The 22,589-nt window shown below is 39.9% G+C and overlaps 2 protein-coding genes across 10 annotated transcripts in view; both read right to left on the bottom strand.

Annotated features, from left to right (window-relative positions):
• LOC116463752 (G2/mitotic-specific cyclin-B2) overlaps nt 1–7,170 on the bottom strand; it is a 19,917-nt gene extending 12,747 nt beyond the window's left edge. The window contains exons 1-3 of the mRNA XM_032147008.2: nt 6,979–7,170; nt 4,519–4,647; nt 4,299–4,412 (exon numbers count right to left, since the gene is read on the bottom strand). Of these exons, the coding sequence (XP_032002899.1) occupies nt 4,299–4,412; nt 4,519–4,647; nt 6,979–7,002 (267 nt within the window). The 5' untranslated portion in view covers nt 7,003–7,170. The remainder of the gene's footprint in view (nt 1–4,298; nt 4,413–4,518; nt 4,648–6,978) is intronic.
• A 7,669-nt stretch (nt 7,171–14,839) lies between these two features.
• The window catches only part of LOC116463750 (E3 ubiquitin-protein ligase Arkadia), a 116,511-nt gene continuing 108,761 nt past the window's right edge, over nt 14,840–22,589 (bottom strand). For 6 of the 9 annotated variants that reach the window (XM_058434834.1, XM_058434832.1, XM_032147003.2 and 3 more), the window contains exons 11-14: nt 22,342–22,434; nt 20,967–21,062; nt 19,485–19,612; nt 14,840–17,389 (exon numbers count right to left, since the gene is read on the bottom strand). In XM_058434834.1, the coding sequence (XP_058290817.1) occupies nt 17,272–17,389; nt 19,485–19,612; nt 20,967–21,062; nt 22,342–22,434 (435 nt within the window). In that variant the 3' untranslated portion in view covers nt 14,840–17,271. The remainder of the gene's footprint in view (nt 17,390–19,484; nt 19,613–20,966; nt 21,063–22,341; nt 22,435–22,589) is intronic. The other 3 variants (XM_058434835.1, XM_032147006.2, XM_032147005.2) reach the window with 1 other exon arrangement.

Below are 22,589 nucleotides of genomic sequence, written 5' to 3'. Positions count from 1 at the left end.
AAAAAAAAAGAGCAGTTTAAAACATGTCCTCCCCTCTTAAATCAAAGGTCTTAAACCGAGGAAGGACCAGGTGAGCAAGAGCTATGCAGGCATGCATGCCATTTATTCAAGAATTTGAGAACCCAGGGCAAGTGCGGTGGCTCACACCTGTAATCCCAGCATTTTGGAAGGCTGAGGCAGGTGGATTGCTTCAGCTCAGGAGTTCGAGGCCAGCTTGTGAAACATGGCAAAACCTCGCCTCTACAAAAAATACAAAAATTAGCCAGGCATGGTGGCGCACACTTTTTGTCCCAGCTACTTGGAAGCTGAAATAGGAGAATCACCTAAGCCCAGGAGATCAAAATTGCAGTGAGCTGTGATTATGCCACTGTATGCCTGGAGACAGAGTGAGACTCTGTCAAAAAAAAAAAAAAAAAGAAAGAAAGAAAAGAAAAGAAAAGAAAAGGATAGAATAGAATTTGGGAACCTGGAAACCTCAAGGAGCTAGAATAAATGAGTAGAGGTACCCAGGGTACCAGAGACGGTAAGACCTTAAGGAAGATGAACAGGCAAAAGGAAACCAAAGACAATCAAGGCAATTCTGGGAACTGCAAACTGATTTGAGATGTCAGCAGGATAGCCTGTGAGGTATGAGAAGATGAGCTGAAAAGCTGAACAAGAGCCAAGCTAAGAAGCTTGGATTTTATCCAAATGTTAAGGTGAAAAACCGAAGGAGTTTAGCAAGTGACTAGAATCACATTTGCATTGTAATAAGCATATGCAGCTTCAGTTGAAGGTTAACTTTTTCAAGGATAAGCATTATCACCCACCCCTGGAAGGGCAGTCAATAACAAAAATTCTGGTTTAAGGAGACAGAGGTTATCATGTGCTATCATACCACTTTAGAATATTTTTCTGGCTCCTATTCAGAAGTGCAACTGAGTTTAGCCATATCCAAAAGCCACCAGGGGCTGGGTGTGGTGGCTCACATCTGTGATCCCAGCACTTTGGGAGCCCAAGGTGGGAGGATTGCTTGTGCACAGGAGTTTGAGTCCAACCTGGGCAACATAGTGAGATCCTGTCCAACAGTCAAGCAGTCAACAACAAAAGCCACTAGGATAAGACAAAGATTCTTGCCCTGGCCCTTAATTTAGAATTCCTTGAAAGCATTCATTTTGAACTCCAACATAATTTAATTATTGTAAGACCCTTTCTAAGATCCTACTCATCTGGTCAGGTAATCTGTTGTAGCTATGACTCCTCAGTACCTCTCATAAGCATGCATCTCTCTTTGTGACAGATAAAGCCATGCTTTTACTCCTAGGTCCTCCAACTTAACTGGGAGCTCCTCTAGACAGAATCGATGGTTTATTCAACTTGTTTCCCCAGTGTCCAGCAAACATGGGACTAGTAGAAAGCCTTCCATGTCCTTTCAAACTACTGTGTTTACCAAAGCCTCATTAATCAGCAAAAAACACCATTTTCTCCAAAACCTGCAGGATAATAAGCTTCTATGACTACCTGTAAAGGGCTGGAACTCTTCCAAGGTCTCAGCCAGGGCACTTTGTGATTCAGTTGTGTCAACTGCTACAAAGAAAGAAACCTGCCCTCTAGTTTTGCAAAAAGGATAGTATAAATTTGGTTAGAAGACTGGGAACATCTCCTATCATGGACACATGGCTTATGTTATCATCTTTCCAGGAAAATTGCTAGAAACCTGTGCACTCAAGTGGCATTTCCACACCTCCAGGGAATGGCTCTAAAGAACAGTGATAACCCTGCAGATAGAGCACGTGACAAAGTAAAAGCCAGAAAGCTGACCAGAGACAGGCAGGTAGAGGGACTCACCTGCCAGAAGGTGGGGCTCTACCTAAATCGTGGACTTAGAGATTCCTTCACTACTGTCTTTCTCAGAGGGAAATATATTTGAATTGGAAATAACTGTTGTTCATTAATTCCTGATAACTTCTAAATCTACAACATGTCACTATATGTTTCAACCCTGGAATTGATTTTTATAAGAACTGAGCTACAGGTCCATAATGCTTTATCTCAAACCGTGGCCTCAATTTTGCCAGGAAGCAAGAGAAAAAGGAGTCAGCCAAGGAGTAAAGGAAACACAAAAAGGGTGAAGTTATGGAGGTCACAGGAGGAAACTATTTTTCCCTTTGTTTCTTTTGTAATATATTTGTGGTCTTTGCTTTAATGAAAAAAAAAAAAAAAAGCCTTCTTTTCTTCTTCTCTAACTTGAACAGTAATATGTACCCATGGTAAAAGTTTGAAGTTTTAAGGAAGAAAATGAAAGTTAATCTTAAGTCCAACATAATACTCAAAAATAACTACCATCAATATTCTGCATACAAATGTACATTTTAAAAGCAAATCTGGGGTTGCACTGTTTATATATTGTTATAATCTGATTTTTCCACTTAATGTTACAAGCATTTTGATGCCTTTAAATATTCTACTAAAACATGATATTTACGGCTGCATAGTATTTCCTTAAATGGATTTAACTAGGGTATTTCTCTACTCTATAACAGACACTCATCATAGCACTATTTAAAAGTACTTGATTATCCCTCTGATCATTTTCTTGGATAAAAAACAAAGCTACTGGGTATGGAGAATAACCATTTGAACTATACTACCACCAGGCACGGTGGCTCACACCTGTAATCCCAGCACTTTGGGAGGCGGAGGCATGTGGATCACCTGAGGTCAAGAGTTCGAGACCAGCCTGGCCAACATAGTGAAACCGTCTTTACTAAAAAATCAGCTGGGCGTGGTAGCATGCACCTGTAATCCCAGCTACTCCAGAGGCTGAGACAGGAGAATCGCTTGAACCTGGGAGGCGGAGGTTGCAGTGAGCAGAGATCGAGCCACTGCATTGCAGCCTGGGCGACAGAGCAAGACTCCGTCCCCCACAAAAATATATATATACTGCCAAATCGCCCTCCTGCGATGTGGGAGGAACCACATTCAAACCATTACACATGTAAAACACTACACAACTGCTAAGAGATCAAGGTCTGAAAACCAGCCTTTGGGTTTGGCTTTCAGGAGGTCACTATTATAGAAACCTTCTAGGGAAGGCTTTTTAAATGAAGTCCCATCTCAACTATTTGTTCTAAGCTTTAGTTCTCATAAAGAGCAAAGAGCTTTCAACCATCATCTCTGTGGAGAAAGCTGACAAATCTGGTCCTTGCCTTCAGGTGTTGCTGCCACATTTCCAACTGCATTTCCAGGCAGATGTCCCTCGGTTACCTCAACAAATCGGAAGCCAAACAGGATACCTTTACCAAAACTACCGCCCTCTCCTGACTTTCCTACTTTTTGTTCATTTATTGCATAAATGGTTTATTTAATATCCAAGTGGATAAGGATACCACTCCTGCAGTGCAAGCCATGTGTCCAAAGTATTCTTTCCTAAATACAAGATGATGTCCCTGAAAGACATTCTGAGACATCCTAACACATTTGATGTTGTTTCTTCATACCCAGTATTGATACTGGTGTATGGGTAGGCGCTTAGGGAAGATCTGGGCTAGCTCCAGACCCTCATCAGCTCTTGCTTGGACAAGTGCAATACTTCCTAACTTAACCTCCCTACATTGTTTTCATCATTTCGGTACTCCTCAAAACTTTGTTTCCTCAAGTCTAATGGGATAAAAATCCAAATTCCAAGACCTTCAAATCCAACTGCAACCTTCTTCCCAGCCTCTGGTTCCTCACACAAGCCACCTGACTCAGTTAAGTCTTTCAGACTCCTTAACGAAAGGACATGATTATAGGTCCATATCCGCTTTGGTACCTTGATCTTTGTTGCTACTTTGTTCTCCAAAAAGGTGCCCTTTCCTATAAGCTATCAGCTTCTCTCTACCCCTAAAAATCTCACTCATTCCACGAATTTTCCGAACCATTCTGTCCTTTATTTGGGTATTAAGGTAATTAACTTTACTATTCAGGGTCGTAATATATATTTTTTTTTTCAGAGACAAGGTCTTGCCCCGTTGTCCAGGCTAGAGTGCAGTGGCACAATTATAGCACATTACAGCCTTGAATTCCTGGCCTCAGGCGATCCTCCTGCCTCAGCCTCTCAAAGTGCTGAGATTACAGGCATAAGCCACCATGCCCAGCTTCAAGGTCATAATGTTAAGTGAAAAGGTGTATATACTCATTTCCTACATTATTGCTTCAAAGCAGAGCTCCAGCTATGAATGTTCATTAAAAGGTACAGCAATGATAAAGGCACCCTTGTAGTCTGGCTAAAAACAGGCTACCTCATTAAATATGTTTGTAAATTCAGAACTTCCTACCTTTGGAGCCAACATTTCCATCTGTACTGGTTTGACAGAAGCAGTAGGTTTCAGTTGTTTGTTGACATTTGTTGTTTTGGTGGGTTGAACTGTTACTTTGGTGTTCTGAGCTTTCTATAAGGAAAAAGAAACACTGATAGGGCAAGACAGCCAGCGTTGTGGGACTCAGTACTATACAGAATCAGCCTCTGTATTCACATTCAGTCTTCATCATTGTTACCTTAGCTACTTGTGCTGCTCTTGTTGTAACTCTATTTCCAATTTCTTCTAAAACAGTTCGCCTAATAGTCACATGACTCTTAACTTTAGAATTAACTCCTGTGTCAATATTCTCCAAATCACTGGACACCTGAAAAAAAAAAAAAAAGTAATGAAACCTTGAAAGAATTTGAAATACTTTGCTAATGTTAGATACTCAAATTTAGAATTGCTTTGGGAAAGGACAATACGTCATGATCTATTTGCAAGACGGAAAAGGTACATTTCAGGAAGTCTAAAAATGCTATTTGTGATTAATAACATCACTCTAAATTAGGCAAATCACCCATCTACTTTATCTGTAATAAAGATCCTCCCACTAACCTTGCAAAGCTATTCTGAGTACTCAAGTGGGCCTGTAAGAGAACTTCAAAGCTTATTAGTATTTAATGATTATTTCTCATATAGTACCCATATCACTTGTTAGAGATCCCTGCAAGTTAAAGGCATATACTTAAAAACCTTCCTTTACAGAGCTTGGTAAAAAGTAAATTAAGATGAAAAATAATAAAGCTATAATATTAATAGTTAATAATAGGTCTGGTTGTTTAAAACCCAGATGTTTAAAACCTAAACTAGCTTTGATTCTTATGCCATTTTACAAATAAAATGCTGCTGTATGCATGATCTTTTAGAACTACAGCTTTTTTTTTTTTCTGAGACGGAGTCTCGCTCTGTCGCCCAGGCTGGACTGCAGTGGCACTATCTCGGCTCACTGCAAGCTCCGCCTCCCGGGTTCACGCCATTCTCCCGCCTCAGCCTCCCGAGTAGCTTGGAGTACAGACGCCCGCCACTGCGCCCAGCTAATTTTTTGTATTTTTAGTAGAGACGCGGTTTCACCGTGTTAGCCAGGATGGTCTCGATCTCCTGACATCGTGATCCACCCGCCTCGGCCTCCCAAAGTGCTGGGATTACAGGCGTGAGCCACCGCGCCCGGCCAGAACTACAGCTTTTTAAAATGAGGTTGCCATAGAATGGATTTTCTCTTATATTAAGGATATTTAGAATGGAAGTAGTTTTCTTGGATAATATAGTTTTAGCTCCCAAACTCAGGGAAGGTTGGAATTGTATGAAATAAAAATTGTCAGTTGACCTTAACCTGCTTTAGACATAATGTGCTTGGAAATAAAACTTGCTAGGAAAAGCAACTCATACCAAAAAAGCTCATTATAGAAGTGATAAACATTTCATTAAAAAAGAAAAACGCAAAAAACCAGCACGTCCTATCCCTGAGAGTTCAGGGTCCTGACTCTAATAAAACTCCCAACAAGGGGTTTGAGTGGATCTACCAGGCAGAGAGAGGGGCCAGGGAAACTCAAGCCTTTCCTGAACAGAAAGTTTTTGACTATTAAATAACGTTATAGAATACAATATTATAAAAAATTACTTGTCAGTTGGACTTAGATCCACAAAAGGATATTAATTAAATGATGAATGTATTCAATCTATTAGGATTCTCAAAAGTCACACTTCAATTTCGTCCAGCAGCAACTGCCAATCTGAAAAAGTGTTTGAAAATGTAATGTTTATGGGTAGAAGCCTGGTAATGTAACTAAATTTAAATTCATCTGGATAGGAAAATTGGCAGCTTTTATCTAACCTTATAGCCAAGATGATGGAACTCAGGTGTGTCAGGGCCTACTAGCTTTCAGCAAGGGAAAAAAGTAGGTCCCGGTACAATTCAAGCCCACAAGAAAAATACCCAAAACACCGTAACACTCTGATCTCTGCAAGGATGAAATAAGTGAATTTGGACCCTTTTCTCTCAGTCTGCCACATTGGTCCAAATTATATTCAAAAATCTCTATTACATTTGAGTAAAGAAATTAATTTTTTAAGGGGACAAACCCATTTATTAGTGAACGTAGCATGGAAGACTTAGCGTGCAGAAATAAATGGGAAACTCATACAAAAAGAAACGTGAACAATCTGAAAAACAGCCTGGCAGTTGCCTGATGAAACACGCAGCACACTTTACTGCCTACAGAACCCTTCCAGTCCTCCTCCCAGCCCCTACCACAGATCCCTTAGCTGGCAAGGAGTTGTAAGAAAAGGGGAGGGAAATCCCAGGAACGTGGAAGTAGATAACTCTCTTGCAATGAAGAGTACTCGGGGATCGCTCGCTGAGTACTGGGCCTAGTGCTCTGGGGGCTCACTTGACAGGTGCCATCTCGGAAGCGCTTTCCTACACTTCTCCCACCCCGGGGCAGGGACGGGTTAGGGGAGGGCGGAATCCAGACGAGGAAAGGCCGGCCGGAGAGGACCGGCCGCAGGGCCAGGGACGCGGGCGAAGCGGGGAGCTCCGGAGAAGAGAAAAGCAGCCCCGGCTAGGACGGAGAAGCTTGGAGCAGATGAGAGAAGCGACAGGGGAGCTGTGGGGCCAACGGACTCCCCTCTGAGAGCGGTCCCCGGGCACACTCACCGTCGGGCGTCGGAGCAGCGCCATGAGGGACGGGGAAGGCAAGAGTGCCAGCCCGGCCCAGGGAGGGACGCAGACTGAAAAGGGAGGACACTAGCGTACGAGACGCCGTTAGGACTGCTCTCCGGGCCCGCAGCGCTGGGGATCTTCGACGCTGTAGCCTTGTTCCAGGATTCAAATACCGCGTCGCTTGCGCCCCATTGGGCGGCCCTGCGCACGGCACGCTCTTCTCATTGGCCAACACAAGATGCACTCTCGCACTCTCATTGGCTGAATTTTCTTAGACACGTTTGATTGTCACAACAGCCGATTGGGGTGTTTTTTTCTGCTTACGGTCTTTAAAAAAAAAAAAAGATCCCAGTCTCTGAGACAAACGAAAAGTAACTGTCTCATTGGGAAAGCAGACGTAGGACGCCTCTGAATTTTGACAAGGCATCTACGAATTTCTCTCGACGTTTGTACTGGGTGGGCGGAAGTTGGTTTGTCTTTATTCCTCTTCTGGCGTGTTGGGGTTTAGGTTGTGTTGGCCTGGGTGCAGGAACCCGCCCCTCCGGGTTGCTCAGGGATGCAGTGTGTTAGGTGGTTGAGATGCAAAAGTGTGCTTAAAAAAAAAAAAAAAATAGAATAATGGCGTTTACTCAAAGACCCAAATTCTCAAGTAAGGCAAAAAAAAAAAGATAAAAGAGATTTGTGTGACTGGTGATTCATGTAAGTTATCCATTGTATTCCCAACACCTAGTACATCGTTTGTCGTATATGGTTGGTGCTCAATAAATATTCGTCTAATAATCAGCCCAAGCAAAGAATTCATGTCTAAGACCCCAAAAGCAAATGCAACAAAAACAAAAATACATAAATGGGACCTAATTAAACTAAAAAGATTCTGCACAGCAAAAGAAATAATAGACAACCATAGATTAAGAGAAAATATTTGCAAACTATGCATCGGAAAAAGGCCTAGTATCCAGAATCTACAAGGAACTCAAATCAGCAAGAAAAAAAATAATGCCATCAAAAAATGGGCAAATGACTGAATAGATATTTCTCAAAAGAGATATTCAAAAGGCCAACAAATACATGAAAAAATGCTCAACATCACTGAACTTCCATCGAAGAAATGCAAGTTAATACCACAAGGAGATACCACCTTACTCCTGCAAGAATGGCCATCATTAAAAAGTCAGAAAAAAGGGCCGGGCGCAGTGGCTCACACCTGTAATCCCAGCACTTTGGGAGGCCGGGTGGGCAGATCATTTAAGCCCAGGTGTTCAAGACCAGCCTGGGCAACATGGCAAAACCTCATCTCTACAAAAATACAAAAATTAGCTGGGTGTAGTGGTGAGCACCTGTAGTCCCAGGTACTGGGAGGGGGACGGGGGGCGGGGGGCCGTGTGCTGAGGCAGGAGGATCCCTTGATCCCATGAGGCTGAGGCTGCAGTGAGCCATGATTGTGCCACAGTACTCCAGCCTGTGAGTACTCCGGTACTCAGTACACAGTACTCCAAGTACACAGTACTCCAGCAACACATTGAGACCCTGTCTAAAAAAGAAAAAAAAAATGTCAAAAAACAATGTAGGCGTGGATGTGGGGAAAAGGGAATGCTTAAACACTGCTAGTAGGAATGTACAACTTCTATGGAAAAAAGTATGGTGATTCCTTAAAGAACAAAAAGTAGTTCTACCATTTGGTCCAGCAGTTCCACTACTGGGTATCTACCCAAAGGAAAAGAAGTCATTATATGAAGAAGACGCTTGCACATGTATGTTTACAGCAGCACAATTCACAATTGCCAACCTAAGTGCCCATCAACCGAGTGGGTACAGAAAATGTGGCATATATACACCATAGAATACTACTCAGCAATAAAAAGGAACAAAATAATGTCTTTTGCAGCAACCTGGATGGAGCTAGAGGCCATTATTCTAAGTGAAGTAACTCAGGAGTGGAAAACCAAAAACTGTATGTTTTCACTTGTAAGTGGGAGCTAAGCTGTGAATATACAAAGGCAAGCAGAGTGATATAATGGAATTTAGAGACTCAGAAGAGGGAGGGTGGAAGGGGAGATAGGGATAAAAACCTACATATTAGGTAAAATGTACACTACCTGGGTGATGAGCACACTAAAATCTCAGAATTCACCACTATATAATTCACCCACATCACAGAAAGCCACTTATATCCCAAAAGCTACTGAAATAAAATTTTAAGTGTATTAATTAAAAAATATTCATCTAATAAATGATATTATGATGTATATAAGATTTAAGAATGAGAAACAAGGTGTGATGCCAGTCTTGAGCAGAAGAGTGGGAGGATTAGCGCAGTCCAAAGAGAACAGTATTAAGGTTGCCCTTATAAAAAGAAGCAGGTGAAGATCAAGACAGAAAAAGAAACAGGAAAGGAAAAAGTGAGATTAATGGGAAAAGAGGAAAGGAGTGATCTACCACCCGTGATATCAGGTTCCATTAAGAATCTGAAGGCCAGGCACGGTGGCTCACACCTGTAATCCCAGCACATTGGGATGCTGAGGTGGGTGGATCACTTGAGGTCAGGAGTTCAAGATCAGCCTAGCCAACATGATAAAAACCCGTCTCTATTAAAAATACAAAAATTAGCTGGCCGTGGTGGTGCAGGCCTGTAATCCCAGCTACTCGGGAGGCTGAGGCAGGAGAATCGCTTGGACCTGGAAGACAGAGGTTGCAGTGAGCCGAGATCGCGCCACTGCATTCCAGCCTGGGCAACAGAGTAAGACTCTGTCTCAAAAATAAATACATAAAAATTTGACCGAGCTTTCCCATCATTCTTAAATGTTTCTGTTACTTGGGTATGAATAATCAGTGTGGTTGGAGGAGCCTTATGTAAAGTTAAATTCCTAAATTGCCTCAATCCCTGTTGGTTGGAGGGCATCTGACAGTTCTGAACTTGTTTCCTCTTAGGTGAAACAGGAATAATTGCCGCTACTATGTGAAAAGATGTTAGCCTATCCATAATCATCCTATAATTAAAAACTAGGTATCCTATGGAAAAGTCTTGGAAAAGAAAAATAGATGTTTTAGTGCACTGAAGTTGTAAAATATTTTTGCTTTATGTTGATATGTTATCAAAAGATACAACCATAAAAGTGACAATCCTTGCTTACTCATAGGGCTTTGTTATGAACGGTAAAGTGCTTTCTTTTTTTTTTTTTAGTCGCAGTCTTGCTCTGTTGCTGAGGCTGGAGAGCAGTGGTGCAATCACGGCTTACTGCAGCCTCGAACTGCTGGTCTCACACCATTCTCTTGCCTCAGCCTCCTGAGTAGCTGGGACTACAGGTATATGCCACCACTCCCGGCTAATTTTTAAAATTTTTTGTAGAGACAGGGTCTCACTGTGTTGCCTAGGCTGGGTATAATGCTTTTATTAAGTGACTTGACATTGTCAAAACTGAGTAACTGAATCTGTATTAACACATTTTATCTTTTTTTTTTTTTTTTTTTTGAGAAGGCGTCTTGCTTTGTTGCCCAGGCTGGAGTGCAATGGTGCAATCATGGCTCACTGAAGCCTTGACCAGTCAGGTTCAAGTGATTCTCCCACCTCAGCCTCCTGAGGATCTAGGACCACAGGAGTGAGCCACCTCGCCGAGCTAATTTTTTTATTTGTAGAGATGAGGTCTTGCTATGTTGCCAGGTTGGTTTCAAACTCCTGAGCTCAAGAGATCCTCCTGCTTTGGCCTCCCAAAGTGCTGAGATTACAGGTGTTAAAAATGAAGATATTTCTTATTTTGTACTTCTCACTGCAACTAACCTAAAACCTTACACACAAACTTCTTCTTGTTTTGAGACAGGGTCTCCCTCTGTCACCCAGGCTGGAATGCAGCGGTCTGATCACAGCTCACTGCAGCCTCAATCCCCCGGGCTCAAGTGATCCTCCTACCTCAGCCACCGGAGTAGCTGGGACTACAGGCGTGCGCCACCACGGCCGGCTGATTTTCAAATGGTTTGTACAGATGGGGGTCTCACTATGTTGCCTAGGCTGATCCCGAACTCCTGGGCTCAAGTGATCCTCCTGCCTCAGCCTCCCAAAGTGCTGGAATGAACCACCATGCCCAGCCATCCATACGTTTTTTTTTTTTTTTTCAAATATCACCCTGGGAGGCCGGGCACGGTGGCTCACGCCTGTAATCCCAGCACCTTGGGAGGCCAAAGCGGGTGGATCACTAGGTCAAGAGATCGAGACCATCCTGGCTAACACAGTGAAACCCCTTCTCTACTAAAAATACAAAAAAAAAAAAAAAAAAAAATTAGCTGGGCATGGTGGCATGTGCCTGTAATCCCAGCTAATTGGGAGGCTGAGGCAGGAGAATTGCTTGAACCTGAGTGGCGAACGTTGCAGTGAGCCAAGATCACGCCACTGCACTTCAGGCTGGGTGACAGAGACTCTGTCTCAAAAAATAATAATAATAATAAATAAATCACACTGGGAAACTGAAAGTTCCTTCACTGCTGATTCCTCTGAGAATATAAATCATTTTGCACATGGGCTTCTCTATATGCAAAGCTTTGGTTTGGGGGGAAAAGTAAATGTGTTCAGAAAGCTTGTACTAGGTATTCTAACAAAACAATGGGGCTTGTTTTACCTCACTGTGGTGGATTAAAGAGCGCTTTTTTTTTTTTTTTTTTTTTTTTTTTTTTTTGGTGTGGTGCCTTCTGTGAACAGGTGTAATCTATTTTCTCTCTTCTTAAATTTGGGCTAGCCTTATTATTTACTTTAACCAACAGAATCTGACAGAAGAGATGAGAGATGCTGTTCCAGTAACAGGATTGGGTCTTCGGAAGCAGTTTATTTCTCCCTCGGAGTCCTGCGTCACCACCATAGAGACCCAAGCTATTCCTTTCTAGAGATGACATTGAAAGAAATGCCCAGTGCATTATCACCTGTCCTAACCATCCCAGCTAACGCGTCAGATATGCAAGGTGAGGCCATGTGGACACGGTCTCAGTAGAACTTGCAGCTGAACGTAGCCACATGAGGAAACGTCACACCACAGTGAAAGATGAGCTATGCCTGCCCAGCACTGCCCAAATCACGCAACTGTGAGCAAATAAATGTGTTTTATAAACCACTCAATTTGGGGGTGGTTTGCTACAAAACAGGTAACAAATACACTTACCTGGGGGCATTCCAAGTCTTTACACCAAATAAGCTTTTCGTTTGCTGGAATAGTCTTATCATCTTGGTTTCACAGGGGGATCACAGTTTAAGAAAACATGGCACAGTATCTGTGATTTCTGATCATTTGTAAACTGAATTCTCAAAAATGTTATCCTGGTAGATTTTTCATATGGGAAATTTGAGTTGCCTTCGTCATTTCAAGCAGATGTTTTGGCATTTGGTTATCTCCTGCAGGCACAAGAAATCATCTGGTGCTGAACTATGGATCAGATGTAATTGAAAGCCTTAGGAAGCACGGAGGCCAGTCTGATAGAATGTTTGCCACAATCACTTGAGTTCAGGAGTTCGAGACCAGCCTGGCCAACATGGTGAAACCCTGTTTTTACTAAAAAATACAAAAAATTAGCTGGGCGTGGTGGCAGGCACGAGTAATCCCAGCTATTCGGGAGGCTGAGACAGGAGAATCGCTTGAACCTGGGAGACGGAGGTTGCAGTGAGCCGAGATTGCACCCCTGCACTCAAAAAAAAAAAAAAAAAGAATTTTTGCCCACATAAGTTTACATGTTTGAACCTGGGTCTTGATATACGGGATAAGAATGTTTTCAAAATTTGTACACAAATCCTTGGCTACACCTTTCTTCAAATGGTGGAACCTAGTTCACCACCTCGAGTATAGCCTGCCCTCAGTTACTCTCATTTCTAATAGAATGTGGCAGAAAGGACAAAGGGTAACTTCTGAGACTAGGTCAAAAAGTGGCATGAGGCTTCCTCCTGGCTTTCTCTGGGACCAGTAGTTCTGGGTAAAACAAGTTACCCTGCTGTAAAGACATTCTAGCAGCTCTCTGGAGAGGTTCCTGTAGCAGTGAACTCTCTCAGTAGCCAGTGAGGAACTGAGACTGCCTGTCAACAGCCTGGGGACTGAGCAATCTTAGAAATGGATTGTCCAGACCCAGTGATGCCTTCAGATGACTTGTAGCCCAACAGTGTGCAGAAGGGTGGATTTTAAAAAGGTTAAAAAAAAAAAAAAAAAAAAAAAGATCATCCAGGTGCAGTGGCTCACATCTGTACTCCCAGCGTTTGGGGAGGCCGAGGTGGGCAGATCATCTGAGATCAGGAGTTCCAGACCAGCCTGGCCAACATGGTGAAACACCATCTCTATTAAAAATACAAAAATTAGCTAGGTGTGGTGGCGTTTGCCCGTAAATCCCAGCTACTTGGGAGGCTGAGGGAGAAGAATTGCTTGAACCTGGGAGGCAGAGAGTGCAGTGAGCCGAGATCGCGTCACTGCACTCCAGTCTGAGTGACAGGGCGAGACTGTCCCCCCCAAAAAAAAAAAAGATGACTGCAGCCCCAACAGTCACCTTGACCTTGATTATAACCTCATGAGAGACCCTGAAGTAGAAATGCAAAACGAGGCTGTTTGTTCCTAAGTGCCTGATCCACAGAAACTGAGATATTTGATGTGTAAACCACTAAGTTTTGGGGTTACAAAGTGAAAACTATTGTATAACAACAGATAAAGCTTTGGGGAGAGACTGGGCTTTTTTTTTTTTTTTTTTTTTTTTTTTTTTGAGAGATGGAGTCTTGCTCTGTCACCAAAACTGAGTGCAGTGGCGCAATCTCAGCTCACTGCAACCTCTGCCTCCCAGGTTCAAGCGATTCTCCTGCCTCAACTTTCCAAGTAGCTGGGACTACAGGCATGCACAATGGCCAGCTAATTTTGGTAAATTGTTTTAGTAGAGATGGGGTTTGGCCAGGCTGGGCTCAAACTCCTGACCTCAGGTGATCCACCTGCCTCAGCCTCCCAAAGTGCTGGGATTACAGGTGTGAGCCACCACGCCCAACACTGTATATACTTCTTAAGAAAATATCTATGACTGAGAAAAAATGACGTATTAAATATTGTGGCACGTGAAGTTTTAAAAATATATATATATATATACTGGCCGGCCACGGTGATGTGGTGGCACGCGCTTGTGATCCCAACTACTCTGGAGGCTGAGGCGCGAGAGTCACTTGAACTCAGGATGTGAAGGTTTCAGTGAGCTGAGATTGCACTCCAGCCTAGGCAAAAGATGGACACTTCGTCTTAAAAACAACAACAACAAATATACATATAACAACAACACAGTGTGTGTGTGTGTATGTGTGTTTGACACACATATACTGTGTTCCCAGAGATTTTGGAAGTTAGCAACTAGGATGTATTTTCTACAGATTTAAACTATTCCCATTTATGAAGCACTAATAACAAAATATCCTCAAGAGCTTATATTTTAATTTTAGTGTTTCAACTAGTTACAAATAACAGGTTTTTTTGTTTTTGTTTTTGTTTTCTTTGAGAGGGAGTCTGGCTCTGTCGCCCAGGCTGGAGTGCAGTGGCGCTATCTCAGCTCATTGCAAGCTCCACCTCCCAGGTTCACACCATTCTCCTGCCTCAGCCTCCTGAGTAGCTGGGACTACAGGCACCTGCCACCACATGACCAGCTAATTTTTTGTATTTTTTAGTAGAGATGGGGTTTCACCATGTTAGCCAGGATGGTCTCAATCTCCTGACCTCATGATCCGCCCACCTCAGCTCCCAAAGTGCTGGGATTACAGGCGTGAACAAGTAACAGTTTTTAAAACAAAAGTAGTTTTCTCTAAGTCAACTGTTATGGTTCAAATGCTGAAGTGTGCTAGCAGCTAAAATAAAGTCACCAGAGTAAGAAAAAAGTTTCAAATTATCAGTTTATCACTTGCATGTTAACAACAATAAAAATAAGGACTTGCTGACAAAAGAATTTTAGTTTTTATGTATTTGGACAGCTATCACTGAAATGTTCATTTTGACATATAAGATGCAGCAGGATATGGAAGACACCAAAACAAAGCACAAAAAGTCAAAATGTTCAGTCATTTTCTTCCTTACTTTCTTCATTACTTATCACATTTTTCGATAACTAATGGCAGTAACTTAATAAGCTCCTATATTAACAATTCAGGTTTATATCACAAATACTTTTATTAAATAAATTTCAAAGTAATGAAGCTTTGCCTACATTAAAAAAATCAGTAGCAATTATAAAACAAGTCAACAGGTAGTCGTGCATCTAAATCTGATGTAATATTCAAAAATACAGAAATCCACCTGTGCTTTACTTATATTTGGGGGAACGTCAAGAGGACTCCATGACATACAGTTCTCCCCATCTTACACTTCTTCAATCCCTTGGCACAGACCCGGGGTATTCCAGTGGCAAAGTACTACATCCATTACAGGCTACTTACTTAAAGGAAGACAGGCTACTTGCTCTTTTCCCCAGTAAGAAGGCAGACATAGGTCACCGACTCCTTCACTCTCCCCTGACCTTCTATAACCTCGGTTTAATCGTAAGGTATGCTCTTTAAATCCATCGTCCATCTGCACACATACTATGTTGAAGCATGTTAACACTGACAACTACTACAGTGTAACATTTACTAATATGAAGAAAAGGGCAAGTAGTCATAACTGAATGAATATAAATGTCAAATTATGCAAATGTCAATTTGAGTGAGATCACTATTTTTGAATTCCAAGATGTTTAATGTAAACTGTTTTTATAAAAACTAATTATGAAAACACAAAGACAATAGAAATATAAGTTATTTATTAATCAATCCACTTACAAAGCAGGTGGCTTAATGCAAGCTTATTGACATCTTCACATATGATCCATGGGAACATGTCCTCCACATACAGACAGTGATATTACTGACTGGATGCATTTGCAATCTGGGGCATATTAAGCATATTTAAACAAATAAAATTAGGCTATCCTGTATATGAAAGTATCTTGATAATAATATGCATCCTGAAGTAGATTACAACTTCCTCCAAAGGAGAAATGTTAGTATGTTAACTTAACTTTATATTCTATATTATGCAGTAAATCTTAACTATAGAAATTAAAAATTTTAAATCAGTGATCGACTCTTGGTAATGTATGAAGTGGGAGTATATAACCATAGCAACAGTAGGTTGACAGTATAATTTGTGCCTCACAGTATCTGCAGATTTACTGTTTTCAAGTTTAGAGAGAAATAAAACAAGAGACATGTAGATTCAGCTGACTTTATTTATCTTGAAACTAATAAAAATCCCTTAAAAGTGATCCTGGGACCTTTAGAAGTTCTATGAATGCACAGATACCTGCCAGTGACTTAAATTCCAAATCTTGACTTAATGTGTCTACAAAATCAATGTAAGCAGATATCTTAACTTTTCGTGCTTAGCAGAAGACAACAAATTCTACATGTCTTTTTCAATTTCCCTAAAATTTTGTTAAATCTGCAAGTATGTACAATCTAGCTAATTGAAATTAATATTTAGTGTTCATCAGAGCTGTTTCACAGCAGCAAAAACTGAATCAGGGAAATAAAATTCCAAATGATGTAGGAAAAAGATAAATGCAATCAGAACAGCAGTCTAAATGTATGATATCAATATTCAACTCTTATCTGCACTGTGTTGAAAGGAAACGGATACACCAAGAAAATTTATACTGATCACTCTGGTGATGTGACTACCACCTGCATCTGGTTTAATATGGGTTGTATTCTGTTCCCAGTATTAAGGATGGTATTTAACTCAGAACTCCATATAGTAAATATACAGCAGCCATTTTGTCCTAATTAAGGAATGTCTTAATACACAATATTATCATTTTCTAGAGGATCTTTATACATTAAACTAAAGTACATGATTGATTAAATTAAAGGTTAGTAATGGATAAAAAATTCATAATTATCAAGGCTTGGTACTATGTAAAAAACAAAAAGACCACAAAATTCTACTTACTAAAGCAGCTAACCTTGCCTGCAAGTTTAGGGTCACAAGCCCATAATATGTGCAAAGAAATGCAATACAAGGAACCATGCAAAAATACAGTAAAATGATACAGAAAAATGTCAAATCTAGAAAAAAAAAAGCTTTTATAAATACATCAAAATCAACTGTATACATAAACTGTAGGTCTAGCATTAGTTGTACCATATAGCAGAGCCAGCACTCTAAGTTCAATGCTTCCAAATCTGCGCAGGTAAGTCATGCCATCTTTGGTTGACTGCAGTACCAGGAAGGATGGGAATGAGAGGGAGGGCAAGAGTTCTGAAACATGGTGTCAACTTTCACTTGGCAGCTGGGCCTCAATGTCCACTCTGCATATGGGGCACTTCTTATTGGTAATCAACCATTGGTCAACACACACTTGGTGGAAAAGGTGCATACATGGAAGACGTCTATTATTGGCAAGAAAACAAAAAGCAAAAATTAATTTTATGATAATCGTATGTGGTAAACAAATTATATATGGAATAATTCAATAATGTTTTGACGGTACTAAGCATCTTCCTCTTCTATAAAAAACACATAGATTAAATTAGCACTCTGGGCAATATAATATATAAATGACCAAGATAATTAACTTTCAAAGCTACAGGACCAAATTATATAACATCTTAAAAACTGTAAGAACACAAATTACACTGCCAATTATTCCAGTTTTGTTTTGGTACAGTAGCTGCCAATGCCCTGGAGTTAGTAGTATGTTACCTGTCACATAATACTGCAAATATATTTTTAAATATCAAATCATCACTGTATTTGTAATGCCCTTTAAAAATACATATTATCTCAAATATATATTTATTACATCATTTAATTCTCTCTCAAAAACATTACAATTCATGTGGCAAATACATAGTAACTACATTTTCCTCACTAAAAAATGTCTTAATGTGCAATGTTATTTTCTATCAAGAATATCTTTACACATTAAACTTAAGTACATAACTGATTAAAGGTGAGTAATACTTTCTTCATGGAATAATTGTTATATACACTTAATATTGTGCTGTTTTAATAGGTAGGTTAAAACGAGATGTAATGATTTCAGTTTGTTTACATCATGCCAAATTACCAATTAGAAATTGAGAAATAAAGCCCCCAAGCAAGATAGGGTAACATTAAATCTGAGTGTTAACAGTAGGATAAAAGTTACTGACTCGTGTCCATTTCTACTTCTAGCCACCGTTAAGAGTTTTTATACACTTTTTAGACTTCCTAATATCTTGTTAAAATAATAGCTTAAAAACGTATCCCAAGTATTCCTTGAACAGTATTGTCAATACTGTAAAAGCAATTAAGTTCCAAATTTATAAACCTTCATTAGAAATATAGTGTGCAAATAACCTTATTTGTCGTATGGTAGACAATAATTTTCTTCTCAGCCATCTGAAGAGGTATGACAAAATTATCCTTATAAATTAGGGCAATAATATTACTACACGGCTCTGTTATATATGATATAGAACCTGTTTCATATGGCATTATGTTAACATTAAAAAAAAGAACAGGAAGAAAACAATTACTTAAGTGATTATACAAAGAAAATGCCCAAAATTAATATAGGGTTAACCTATTAACATTTTCTAAACAACAAAGGTGCAAGAAGGGAATAGTCCTACTAGTTTAGAGGAAAATTTAGGACAAAACCAGTTTATAAAAGATGCTATAGCCGAGTGCAGTGGCTTACGCCTGTAATCCCAGCATTTTGGGAGGCTGAGGTAGGTAGATCGCTTCAGCCCAGGAGGTGGAGGTTGCAGTGAGCTGAGACTGCTGCCCCGAGCCTAGGCAACAGAAGGAGACCATCTCCCAAAAAAGAAAAAAAAAAAAAAGATGCTGTAAAACAGACTGCATAGGGCTAATCTGGATCCCTTTCTAGGACCTCCAAAGCCTCTCGAATTCTCATTTCTGCAAGATTTACAAAAGACAATTTTGACTACAAAATTTCCCTGGCCAAACCTTGTGTGGCCCTACAATAGGCAGTAAATTTCCCACTCCCATGTTGGTAACATAGAGACTTTAATCTTTTGTTTCACTCGCTAGATGAAGCCAGTTCTACGTGCCAGAAATTGGTAACAGTATATGCCAAGAGTAATCTTTATTTGGTTTCCAGTTTACTTTTATCCTTTTTTTTTTTTTTCAGAGACAGGGTCTCACTCTATTGCCCAGGCTGGAGTGCAGTGTGGTGTGCTCAAAGCTTGCTGCAGTCTCAAACTCCTGGGCTTGAGCCATCCTCCTGCCTTAGCCTCCTGAGTAGCTGGCACTGCAGGTGCACACCATCACATGCAAATAATTGTACTATTTTTCTTTTTTGTACAAACAAAGTCTTGTTGCCCAGGTTGGCCTTGAACTCCTGGCCTCAAGAGAGCCACTGGCCTTGGCCTCAAAAAGTGCTGGAATTACACATGTGAGCCATCGTGTCTGGTGTAATTTACTTTTCAAAAAAAATCCCATGTACAGTTGGATTTTAGATAATTAATATCTAGTTACCTCACATCTTCACCTTCCTCTAAAATAGACAAACAGATAGTACATTTTTCCTCTGTGTCTTCCTCAGTCCCTTCTTCCCCATCTTGTTTGCAGTGCAGTTTCCTCTGTGAGAACCAATCAGTTGTTACCTTATTAGTAGAGATGACATTATTGAACAACTGAGTAAAGTCTGTGTTTATTTGAAAAACAAAACAAAACAAAACCACATATTCACCCGCACTTTTTTCCCAGGTAAGACTGTCATAAATAAATGGATGAATTAAATAACTATCATCAATTAAGTATATTTTTAAGACCCTCTAATAATTGGGATCAAAAGCAAAATCAAATTTAACAAATTCATTCACTTGAAAGCTATTACTTTTAATCCACAATGAGAATGATAAACAATATAAATATTTTTATCCTACCATGAGCATAAATAAGTTTTATTTTATTAGTGAATGTTTCAAATAACATCCATTTAAATTAACATCAGTTACAGTATTTAACTTGGACAGTTGAAAACTTGAATGTACTGGTAGTACCTCAATACTCTTTGAAAATAGATGAAAAATACAGAGAATAGTAATTTTCACACTTTATGATTATTCTTTACATGGTATAAAGGAGTCTCCAACCCCTGGGCTGCAAACCAGCACCCGGCTACACAGCAGGAGGTGAGTGGCAGGTGAGCGAGCATCACTGCCAGAGCTCTGCCTCCTGTCAGATCAGCGGCAGCATTAGATTCTCATAGAAGCGTGAACCCTATTGTAAACTGTGCATGTGAGGGATCTAGGTTGTGTGCTCCTTAGGAGAATCTAACTAATGCCTGATGATCTGAGGTGGAATAGTTTCATTCTGAAACTATCCCCTCTGCCACCTATCCATGAAAAATTGTCTTCCATGAAAACTGGTCCCTGGTGTCAAAAAGGTTGGGGACCGTTGGTATTGAGCATGGTTTAAGACACGTATTTAACATGTCTACCCCATAACTGTATAATGCTATACAAGCAACTGAAGGTAGAGTAGAAGAAATACACATCAATAAAATGTCCGTCAAAATAAATTGCTAGTTACAGTACTGCCATATGATGGAATTCTGTATAAGCTATTATAAGCTATTAAAAATAATAAGGGTAATCTGTGGGAGCTGATATGGCATGAAAGGCAATCTGCAAACTATGTGGTTATCATCTCTGTATTTTTTTTAAAGTAGACAAAAATATATATACATATGCACATTATTAGAAAATGCTAAAAAATATCTGGAAGAATATCTAAATCCTTAATTATGATTTCACTTCTGGGAAGAAGGACTAGGGTCTGCAGAGTAAAAAACTGCAAAGTATATATTTTTTATACTTCCCAAAATTTTTAAACAATATGTGTGTATTACTTCAATAAAAATGTCATTGCTAGAGTCTACAAATTCAAAAAAGGTATATATTACATTTATGCATTTCAGTAACACTCTAGAAGTTTCACAGAATAAATTCTTACTTTTTTGTATTTATGTGGATATGTACATCTTTCAATTGTCCCCTGGGATGCTCCACGGTTGACATTTCCTAATCTTTCTTCCAAATGAATCAGTTCCTAAAAGTGAAGAATAATGACTGGTAAAAGCCAATATGATTATTCCCGGAACAGTACCGTCAACATTGTTAAGAGAAATAAACTTCCGTACTTAGAAACTTGCAATATAAATACAGTGTTCAAAAAAACTTACATATGACAAGTGGTTACTTATATATAAGTGTATATATAACAGTTTATATGTTGCCCAGGCTGGTCCCAAACTCCTGGCCTCAAGTGATCCTCCCACCTCAGCCTCCCAAAGTGCTGAGATTACAGGTGTGAGCCACCATGCCTGACTTAATGTTTGTCATACACAGTAAGGCAAATGGTTGTTTATCATGTTTTCCTCAGCCAACTGAAATGGTACAGCAAAAGTTATCTTTATAAATTACAACAATATTACCACATGGTACTACATAAGTCAGTACGTATGTATGCATGGAGAAGATGAAATCATTCTAGTAAATTAAGGAATCAAATCAAACAATAGTTCTAAGTCACACTGACTCCAACTTCCAAACTGACATAAAAAAAAAAAAACAGGGGCCGGGTGAGGTAACTTGCGCCTGTAATCCCAGTACTTTGGGAGGCCAAGTTGGGTGGATCACTTGAGGTCAGGAGTCCGAGGGCAGCCTGGCCAACATGACGAAACACTATCTCTACTAAAAATACAAAAATTAGCCAGGCGTGGTGGCGGGTGCCTGTAATCCCAGCTACTCAGGAGGCTGAGGCAGGAGAATCGCTTGAACCCAGGAGGCGCAGGTTGCAGTGAGCTGAGATTGCGCAACTGTACTCCAGTCTGGGTGACAGAGCAAGACTCCGTCTAAAAAAAAAAAAAAAACAAAAAAACAAAAAAACAAACCACAACAAAACTTTAAATCCCATTCGAATGATTTGTTCTTCCTGAAAATTCAAACAAGACATTTAGCTACAAAGGGAATTACTTAAGTTTTTTTCTCTACCAATTTCTCTAAAAATTTAGCTGAGTCAAAAACATTACGTTCCCCATCACATTTAATGGTATAGTTATATATCTGACATTATATTGATTTAATACATTTTTATATTCTTCTATATTAGATATTTTCATTTACTCATCTTTAAATACTTGGGTAACTTTTGACCCTAAGGTTAATATTACTTACAAATATTTCTGTAACTCCCAGAACCAACATCAGAAAATCACGTGATTCCCAGCCACTGTAGCAGTCCTACACAATTGTGTATTGTAGTGTATATATACTCTCTCTGCATTAAAGATACTGTGACAAACATATTCATTTATTTTATTACATACCTCAAAATTGCCCCTGAAAGGACCTCTGAATGATGTTCCATCCAATCCTGATGAAATGTAACGGATGTGAGGATAGCCTGCCATATCAGGAACCTATTTCAACAGAAGAGATAGGCTAAATCAATTTTAAGAATAGACTTGTAATTTACTGTTAACATTGAATAATTCAAGACCTTCAATGTTTTCAATTCAACTGCTCATAAAATTTGACTTCAGTAAGAATACATAACTCCAACTAAGCATTCTGT

Source organism: Hylobates moloch, unplaced genomic scaffold (assembly GCF_009828535.3).
Source record: "Hylobates moloch isolate HMO894 unplaced genomic scaffold, HMol_V3 SCAFFOLD_58, whole genome shotgun sequence".
In the NCBI taxonomy this organism is placed as follows: Eukaryota; Metazoa; Chordata; class Mammalia; order Primates; family Hylobatidae; genus Hylobates; species Hylobates moloch.
This window is presented reverse-complemented; position numbering and strand designations above follow the sequence as displayed.